Genomic DNA, 10,564 nt, shown 5'->3' with positions numbered 1-10,564 from the left:
TACCTCATTTCCGGTTTATAGGGCTCAATTCAAAAATCTGACCAACCAAGGTAGATGGTGAGTGATGGAATAATTTTGGTAGTTTGCAAAAGCACTCAATTAATGCGCTTGTTTTTCTAAAAAAATATGTTTACCAATGCATTAATTGCAATGCATGCATGCATAAAGTACATGCATTTGTCAATTTTCTCTTAATACTTGCATGCAGTGATTTAATGCACCTTGAAATTTAAAAATATGATGAGAAACAACCAAATTGAGACTTATAAAATGGAAAAACTAACATTTTGAGATAAGCTCAATAAACCGGAAATGAGAGAGTAATTAACTTGCACCTTGTATCATTTCCTGTATGAACAGAGGAAGGAATGTGGAGATATGTATAACAACCGAAAAACACTTCCAGAGAAATTCACTGCCAGTTTATTTTAAATCGGAGTCAACTGTGAGTTTGAGTATCGTTGTATCGTATCGGGTATATTGTTTTTTGATCAGCCTATATGTGAATTTCCTTAATATAATGTGTTGTTCGATCATGTAGCTTTATATATAGAGGGGGACAAGAGTCTGTTTTGACAGATAGTTCCGGGGTTATCATTTTTATACTTGTTTAGTTCTGTGAACTTATCAACTTTGTAGATGACTCATCATTTAACTCCTTGTTTCCTTCAGTGATAATTCCCTTGGATAGTAGAGGATGAAAGTGACCTCAATAATTAACTACAATAACTAACATCTCATTAATGGAGCAAGTGGTGCTACGGACATTTGAAACAAGTTGAGGTACAGTCACAGAGCTTTGGAAGTTTCTTTTGGAGATACATGTAAGAAATTTTTACTTGGAGAGACCGAGGTATCCATTGAACCTTCCGATGTTACTATCTACCGATAGAACAATACTTATCTCCCAATGTTGTGCTGACCATCCGAGTAATTAATATTCACGGCATTGGAGATAAATCATGGGCATCATGGATGACGCGTTGATTCCCTCTATATATACTTCCTCCGTTCCGTAATATAAGAGCGGTTTTGACACTAGAGTAATTTCTAGCTACCACACTAGGTACAGTTAATTAATCATATCGTATGTGTGCCAAAACAAATGCTTCTTGCACGAGCAGGTGTTGGTCGTTGCTATTCTCTACTCTCTAAACATATAGTGTACCGCACCAGCTATATTTCATCTATCACCCACCAACTAATTAACACACTATCGATCGACCTCTCCCTGAAATGGCTGGGGGGAAGGGAGAGGAAGTGAAGCTGTTGGGGGCGTGGGCTAGCCCGTACGTGGCCAGGGTGAAGCTAGCGCTCCACCTCAAGGGCGTGAGCTACAAGTACATGGAGGAGGACCTCACCAACAAGAGCGAGCTGCTCCTCCGCTCCAACCCCGTCCACACGATGGTTCCCGTGCTCATCCACGGCGGCAAACCCATCTGTGAGTCCCAGGTCATCGTCCAGTACGTCGACGAGACCTTCGCCTCTATCGGCCCTGCCCTCCTCCCTGCCGACCCCCACGAGCGTGCGGTGGCCCACTTCTGGGCCGCCTACGTCGACGACAAGGTGCTGCCGCCGTGGGGGATGCTCTTGAGGGCAAAGACAGACAAGGTCGAGGAGAGGGCGGAGTGGATGAGGCAGACCATCGCAGCGGTGGATGCGCTGGAGGAAGGAGTGAGGGAGTGCTCGAAGGGCAAGGGGTTCTTGGGCGGTGATGACGTCGGCTACCTCGACGTCCTGCTCGGGGGCATGGTCCCGTGGGTGTACGCCACCGAGAAGATCTCCGGTCACAACTTCTTCGGCGACAGCAAGGCCCCGCTGCTGGCGGCATGGATGGAGCGCTTCACGGAGCTGGACGCTGCCAAGGCGGTGTTCCAGGACGTCGACAGCTTGGTAGAGTATGCTGGGACCGTACTTTCCGGCATGGCTGTAAGCAACTGATAAACCGCCGGTAGCCATGGAGACCTGCTCCCCTGGTGGTCGTCTATTTGCATGTCCATTTTCATGGAACTACCAGTGGATAACTCAGTGTATTTCTTATAATGAAACTTGCAGGGTGACCCGCATATTTATCCTTGTTGAGGAAATCGTTAAGTGGTAGCTGCTCGGTTCACTGACGAGTAGGGGATTAATAGGCTAATCGACAAGTTAATTGGTCATTTAATCAATTAATTGCATGATATATCAGTTGTTTGGCTACTCGGTGACCCAACGAGTATGATTAATTGGCAACTTAACTGGTTAATCGGATGAATTCTCTCATTCTTAAACATGGATATTTACAAGGCTAGATTTTCTCTATATTGTATACTGTGTATAGTTATTTTTTTCCTCTACTAATTCATTTCATAATGTTCGCTACTGCGCTTATATTGATTAAAAGAGTATAGCCAATATCTACATCTTCAGAAAATATGATTAAAAGTTAGTACCCTCCTTCCTCTAACTTATCTGCTCCTACCACTAGATCGACGGTGCATGTCGCAGCACCCTACTATTTGGACTTTTATTCAATATAGAACAGAAGACTCGTGGTCCTTAATTAAATTTGCGTCTATGAACTATATATTTGTTAACAATAGAAGAGAGATGAAATCTAATTGATTTCCAAGGAAGTATTGGGTAGTACGGCAGGACATGGTTTTGTCTTAGGTCTAATGGGCTTCAGTTGGCGCGAGAACAGTCGACAAGGTTAGTCTGGTTCATCATCTCATAACCCAAGGATATTAATTTGAGCCTTCTGTTAACTTAGCGGCTCAGAAACTATGATCCTAGTGACTTGTGTGTAGCTTCCGAGGATCAAACTTGCATGACCACTGCAAGAATAGCATGAAGGAACTCCATCATACGCCATTGTTGCAAGCATTAAGCCCGAAGTGACTGAAATCTATATCTGCAGCTCCAAATATGCATAAACCCGGAATCAATATAGATACCTGATAGACTATCCAAATGTTCCTCGCGGTGCCGAGATGGGTATAAGTGTCGTTTACCATGGAGTGGAGGAAAGCAGTCAGATATTGTTTTGAATAGCACACAGATACATGCAGATATAAATGCTCACATAGTAGCGAGTACTAAGTAGTAGCCGGTGACAAAGTCTTCAATTGTCGTCGATGGAGTATAACGCTGGGTGACTTGGGAAGTCGGAAATGCAATTGAATTGCCTGAATAGGCCGGAAGGCCCCTAATTTTATTTTTGGGGAAATTGGCCAGTAAATAGATATAATGGTGTTTCTCATGCTGCCGATTATTTTGAGTTTTACCAAAATTTCTTAGGTTCCGTTCTAAGAATAAACAAAAGGGAAGCTCAAAATTCTATGGTTCACTAGGAGGTAACTTGCACCTCATGTCATTTCTTGACTGAACAGAGGTATGTAATATAACAACCCAAAAACATTTCAAGAAATCCACTGCAAGTTTTTTTTTTAAATCGGAGTCAACAGCAAGTTTGAGTACCCTCTGTATCTGTTCATAAAGAGCAGGTTGTGACTTGTGAGCCTTAGTTCTAAAAAAAGTTGATGCATGCGGATCGCAGGTACCATGAAATCTCTAGTCCTTTGGAGTTCACTCGGCAACAAAATATCCAGGAAATGAGAATTTCGAGCTATCTCATAACTGAAAGGATTCTGATGTGGGTGGAAGAAGCAGCTCGTGCATACAAACTTCTCATTATGTTCTAATACAAAATATAAATGTTAGCGCTCACTCGCAAAAAAAAGGAAATGTTATAGCTTATCTCAATTGATACAAACCTCGCAAGATACTGAGCCGAGTTACGTTACAACTTGAAGGCTAAGAACGATAAGAAAATAAACCAAGATTTGGAAATACAAGGAAAACCTTTTACCGGACAAAACCTTTCCATATCCATTGGCGTGTTTTTTTTGAACTTATCCACTAGTGTGTTAGCCCTTAGGGGCTGACATGTCAGCTGATTACGAAGGGAGACTTGCGTTTGAAAATAGGATGACTGAATTAACTGCTCAAGTTAAGGGACAAGGAATGCATTTTATGTTTTTATAAAGAATCTTAGGTAAGGCCCCGGGCATGCTGCCAGGCCAAGCCATGGATGGGAGAGGTTCACGGAGCCCTGAGTTCTATCCCTAGTCGGGCATTGGCTCCTGCTGCTGGCTGGCCGGCTGGTCTGCCTTCCCCTGTCTTGCCGATGGCCGGTGCCTGGTGGTACGGGGGCCACTGTCCGAAGGTTGCAACAATCGCCCCTCCCCACTCGGTAGTCAGTGTGCTGCCGTACTACTCGCCCTTTACCTAGTCGAGGTTGGACAGTGTCTGGTGGTGTGTTCCCGCTCAGATCCAAGCACCACTAGTGGTGGGGGGGCAATTTGGGGGCTTGGAGCTTGATGGTTGCCGCTGCAAGAGGTGGATGGCAGTCGTCGAGTTGGGATCATCTGCTTCTAGATCTGAATGGGTGCATGTGGCTTAGGGATTGTCCAGGGGTGGGGAAGGAGGTGCCTTCACACCCTTTCCTCCAGTGCTTGCTGACTACATGTTTGTTACCAGGAGAGGGCTCAGGGAGATGAATGTCGGGGCGGCGGCCATGGATGGTGGGCTGCATAGCTGGCTCTCTAGGGAGCAATGTTGCAGTGGGTGTTAGTGGTGTTCCTCGGCCATGTGGGTGGCGAGGTGGACTATGGAGGGACGTCCAAGCGAAGTTGTCACAGTCGGTGGCAATCATGACGTGATCTATATATGGAGTCACAGTTCCGTCATGTTGGGCCCCTTTCATGATGGGCCTGGTGGCTTCAGGACCTACGATGAGGTGTGCAGGAGGAGCCGAGCAAAAGCTTAGTGCATCGGTGCCAGCACCGATAACGATACCTGAGGGTGCTACATTCCTCTTGGGGCTGCCATCTTGGCTAGCTCCCCACCCTTTCCCGACGGTCAAGCTGAAAACATTTGTTCTCTTAGGTGGTTGCGGTGGCGCTTTGTGTCGTCACCCTCATGGGGGAATCGCCTGTGAATGTGGGAGTCTCTGGGTCGCGGCGACTTGTTCGGGATGGTTCGTTCTCGTGTTCCCCTTACCTTTACATGTGACACCTCCTCATGTCCGCTGTCCGTACTTTCTGCCTGCCCGCAGGTTGGTGCTCCTCGGTTCGAAAAGAGAGGGCATGGGGGTCCTCCCCAGAGACAGTTTGGTAATACTGCTGCGTCAAAGTCTAATGGTTTTTCTTGATGGTGCGTGGTCACTTGTCATCAGCGTCCTTGGTTGCGTCTTGCTGTGGTAGCATTGTTCTTGTTAGCATGCTCGACGTCGTGTTTTCTTTTGATCAGCCTGTATGGGGATTTCCTCAATACTATGTATAGTTTGGCCGTGTGGTTTTATTCGTGGTTTTATCCATAAAGTGGGGCAAAAGACCGTTTCGAGAGATATTACTTTGGTTTAGCTAGTACTTCTCCTAATGTGGATATAGTATCATTGTTAGACTTATTTATTCCTATGAATTTATCAATTGGTTAGATAGCTCATCATTGACTTCTTGGCTGCCTTCGATGGCAATCACCTTGGATAGTACAGGCCGAAAGGAACATCAATAATTAACTACACTAACTAACATATCATTAATGGAGCAAGTGGTGTTACGTGCATTTGAAACAAGTTAAGGTACAGTCACATATCTTGGAGGCTTCTTTCCGAGATATATGTAACATCCACTTGGAGAAACGGAAGTATCCATTCTACCTTCCAATGTGGACAGATGAAAATTTTATCTCTGCAATGCCGCTGAGTGTCGGTTGCGCATGAAAACAAACACCGCCAAATAATATGGCCGAGCATGTGTTGGTACTTGGTACTCTCTGTACAAGTGCACATAGTCTTGCACACCAGCTAGTTCATCAATCACCTCCCAACCAATTATCCATCGATCTATCCCTGAAATGGCTGGGGAGAAAAACGAAGTGAAGCTGCTGGGGATGTGGGCGAGCCCGTACATGGCGAGGGTGAAGCTGGCGCTTAACCTCAAGGGCGTGAGCTATGAGTACATGGAGGAGGACCTCGCCAACAAGAGCGAGTTGCTCCTCTGCTCGAACCCCGTCCACAAGGTGGTGCCCGTCCTCATCCACGACGGCAAGCCCATCTGTGAGTCCCAGGTCATCGTCCAGTACATCGACGAGGCCTTCCATGCCGCGGCCAAGGCCCTCCTTCCCGCCGACCCTTACGAGCGCGCCGTTGCCCGCTTCTGGGCCGCCTACATCGACGACAAGGTGTTGGGGCCATGGGAAATGGTCTTGAAGGCGAAGACGGGCAAGGAGAGGGCGGTCTGGGCGAGGCGGACGTTTGAAGCGGTGGATGTGCTGGAGGAAGGCCTCGTGAAGTGCTGCAAGGGCAAGGGGTTGTTTGGCGGGGACGACATCGGCTACCTCGATGTCCTGCTCGGGGGCATGGTCCCGTGGCTGTACGCGACCGAGAAGATCTCTGGTCACAACTTCTTCGACGCCAGCAAGGTCCCGCTGCTGGCGTCATGGATGGAGCGTTTTACCCATCTTGACGCTGCCAAGGCGGTGTTCCAGGAGCAGGACGTCGACATCCTGGTTGAATTCGCTCGGTCGGTACTCTTGACCGGTGCTGCAACCAGCTCATAATTCATCCAGCCGGTAGGCATGGCGACCTGCTCCGTTGGGTGGTTGATGCAAGGATGACTAGCTGCATGGAACTACCGTGTTATAATTAAAAAATGAGAAGGGTGCATAAATATCAAGTACCTGAAAAACATGGTGATCTTTCGAGATCCGATGAGGGCAACTGTTTTGAGAAAAGCAATACCATTGTGCATAGGATATCCTGTGCATGATCCATCCTTCAAGGTTGCTTTAAGATCCGTGCTACTTTTTTTGACAGTTCATAGAATTTGTCTTGTTTCATAGCATTGGGTTTTCGTCTCGTTCCAAAGTGTATCTTAATTTTTCATGGTATATCATCACATATCATCAAATCCAATCCAAAACAATCGCATTCCTTTTTATTATTACACAATAAAACATGATGATACACAGTAAAAAAGCAAAAAAAAATCGAACAAAACATTTTGAAACAAGATAAATTTTGACAACAATAAAAGAGTATAAGAAATCTCAAAGTAAACACGTGGCTGCATGCATGTGTGCCCTTGGACACGTGCCCCTGAGAATTTTGGGGTTGTTTTGCTATTGGCAAAGGGTCAAAACTCAGAAGAGCTCATGGATGCAGTCCGCATGTGTCGAATAAACAGACAACTGCATATGTCGATCGTTAGGTGCTGACAACATAAAAGCAAATACTTCCTTGACCTGACCTAGCATAAGTCCGTCTTAGTATATCGCAAGCTGAAGGTTTTTTAACACAAGAAGATGCTGTCTGGACCATTGCCAAAATATTTGTGGCGGCAGAAGAAACAATTGCCTCCAGCCAGTTGCCATGCTTTAAACTTAGTGTAACGATATCACTTGAGCTGGAACCAGATTATCTTTATCAATGTCATTGGGTTATGATTGAGATGCCAAATTATTTAGTGTCAGACAAGCACAAAATTTGGGCAATAGGACGTTGGACACCGGAACAACTCTTGTATCTAGCAGGACCTTGGACCTTGCACACCATATCCTATATGATTTTGGAACCGAGACTTGACTTCAAAAAACCCAAACAGTGGGATGTTTATGTCAAACAACTTGCTAATTATAAACAGCAAGTAACATACGTTAATCAAACAACAGTTAGCAATAGAAAGTTTCTTTTCGGTTTATTGTTTTTCACAGTTAAATTAAATACTAATTACATCATCCTATTTGTATTCCAGTCCCTTTCGTTGTACACATTTTTCTCATCTACTTTTGAAAATAGCCCCAAAAGCTTGCTTGGCAAAAAAACCCAGGTAAAACATGGCTGGACAAACCTTTTTACGTGTACATTAATTCGTATTGACATGAACAGATGGTAATGATAGCTTGTGACATGTTCTACTTTAGATGTCCCACCAATACTCACTGTGATGTGTCTTGCCATATGCTAACAAGGTTGCATACGAAAATGAGCAACATGGTGACCTTTCAAGATCCAATGAAGCCAACTGGCTCAGAGATAAGAAATTCTATCGTACATGGGATGTGTTGTGCATGGACCCACTGTCTGTGGTTGCTTTGTGATTCGTGCTACTATTTTTTGTTGTTTTAGAATTTGCCTTTTTTCGAAGTGTTACATTGGATTTTTTTTCTCTCATTCCAAAGTGTATCTTAATGGTTCATGGTGTATCGTCGCGCATCAGCAAACCTCATCCAAAACAACTGCATTCTTTTTTATTGATAGACAATGAAACATGATGATACACATTGAAACAACAAAATAAAATGAAATGAAACATTTTGAAGCAAGATAAGTTTTGACAACATCTAAAAAAGTAGCATGAATCTCAAAGCAACCATGAACTATGGATACATACAAAGGATATCCCACGCACGGTAGAACCACTCTCCTCATGAAAAGGCGTACATGTAGATGACCTTGACTTGGACAAACTATCTTCCATAAAAGTCCTTGTCTATGCACGTTAAGAAAATAAGATTGGAGGAAAATGTCGAGATGTTTTCCGACAAAAAAATCTCAGTTGTCCTTGCCTTTGGGTCACTTAGAACTTAGGGCGATTTTAGGGTGTGTAGAATGGTTGTATATTAAGAATGTAAAATGTAGGAGAAATGCTGAAATGAAAGGGAATGAAGCAAGGAGAAAATAGTTGTCTTTCTTTAATTAAAAGATAATCTTAGAACAACATATTTCACTGCATATTTAGGTACATCAAGTTACTAGAGTTAACACTAAAAGATAACCCCATTATAGTCATCTCTAACTTATGTAACAAGCTTTAGACAAAAATCCATTATCAATAACTGTATATGCATGCCTCACTATGACTTACTGGCGGTCGTTTTGATAGCAAAGGATCACAAGAGCTCAAGGAAGCTGACAATATAAAAGGAAAGACATTCTTGACGTGACCCTAGCATAAGTCCGTCCTAGTATATGGCAGGCTCAAGGTTTTTTAACGCAAGACACCGGCTAGACCATTGCACACGTATTCACATGCACTCCCTCGATGGAGGGAGTATTATCTTAATATACTAACTAGTAGCTAGTGCCAGCGGAAGAAACAATTTACACCAGCCTGTTGCCATGATTTGTGCATATGACGCTAGGAGTGGACAACATAATAATACTACTCACTCCGATCCATGTTAATTATGGCCGATTTAATATAATTAGGATGGAAGAGAGTATTAAATATCATATGCAAGCTGGGTCCAGATAATCTTTATTTGTAGTACGTACGTTGGGTGTTGATTGAGACTTGACACCAGCCAGTTGCCATAATCGTTAGGTCCAGATCACCTTTATTTGAGACGCCAAATTAATTATTTTTTTGCGGCAAAAATTAATTAGTTTTAGACAGGCGCAAACTAAGGCAATTGGACCTTGGACAACCCAATCTGTAAAGGTGAAGAGTTTTATTCATTAAAAACCAAATCATTTCTACATATACAAAGCGATCATAACAAGACACATGCTCCCAATCTTATTAGCGGTCTGAACCAATTTGGAATGCTATCCAACCAATGACCAAACATATTGGCAACACTTGTGGGCGAATATAAATTGCATGCTACGTTTCCCAACATAGACATCAGTACTACCGTTTATAAGCGGTACTACAGCTTACCAGGGCGGTACTACCGCTTGTGGCCTCCATCTCACAAGCACAACAACAGATGGCTACAATAAAACAAGAACTGCCATAACTTCTGCATATGAGCTCCGAATTGAGCAAACTCAAGCTTGTTGGTTATTGTAAGAAGAGGCAGGGGAGGTATGCCTAAGATATAGAGGAGTGAAACCTCAAACAGAGAAGAACAGACATGACCTCCAACATCGAAAATATCATAGAAGATGCATGTGAACTCCGTTTTCAATGAACTCAAGCTTGTCATGAAGATGACCAAAAGCTCTAAATCTCACAAGGAGAAAAACCAAATAAGAACCAAGAAAGATGATGCAATGATGCAATGGTTTGAGCTCTCTACAAACTATATGATCAAGCGACTCACTTGAGTGCCCCCCTTGATAGTACGGCAATCGATCCTATAATCCGGTCTCCCAACTACCACCATGTGACCGGTAAAATAGAAACCTGTCAAGGGCAAACCTTTGCCTTGCGCATAATCCACTTGAGCTAGATGATGACAATCTTGTCCTCCTCAAGATGGACCACCTTTCTTGATTGCATTGGCTCGATGAAGACTAGTAGATTGCTCCCCCAAAGTCCACTATGAGTGAGCCACTCTTCCGCACATTCAAAAGTCTATTGTCACCATAATGGACGCCAAGCTTCAAGCATGATATCTTCGTGATGCTCCACTTTAACTTGCACACCGCAATATTGATGACGATCACCTCTTGATGTCAACATCCATTGGTTGTATGATATCTCCCTCTTGAAGCAAGCCAATGGAAACATACCTAACCCCACATAGAACTCTCACATAGACCATGGGTTAGTACACAAAGCGTAATGGACAA

The 10,564-nt window shown here is 43.9% G+C and overlaps 2 protein-coding genes across 2 annotated transcripts; both read left to right on the top strand.

The window, feature by feature from the left end:
• Positions 1-1,236: 1,236 nt before the first annotated feature.
• On the top strand, positions 1,237-2,066 carry LOC123152359 (probable glutathione S-transferase GSTU6). Its single transcript, XM_044571926.1, has one exon. It carries the CDS (start codon positions 1,237-1,239, stop codon positions 1,939-1,941), a length of 705 nt encoding a protein of 234 aa, XP_044427861.1. The 3' UTR covers positions 1,942-2,066.
• A 3,832-nt stretch (positions 2,067-5,898) lies between these two features.
• LOC123147020 (probable glutathione S-transferase GSTU6) lies at positions 5,899-6,603 on the top strand. The gene has a single exon (XM_044566276.1). The coding sequence runs from the start codon at positions 5,899-5,901 to the stop codon at positions 6,601-6,603; it is 705 nt and encodes a 234-aa protein (XP_044422211.1).
• The last annotated feature ends 3,961 nt before the right edge of the window (positions 6,604-10,564 follow it).

Source organism: Triticum aestivum, chromosome 7A (assembly GCF_018294505.1).
Source record: "Triticum aestivum cultivar Chinese Spring chromosome 7A, IWGSC CS RefSeq v2.1, whole genome shotgun sequence".
Lineage (NCBI taxonomy): Eukaryota > Viridiplantae > Streptophyta > Magnoliopsida > Poales > Poaceae > Triticum > Triticum aestivum.
Note: the sequence above shows the minus strand (reverse complement) of the source record. Positions and strands in the feature narration are given on the sequence as shown.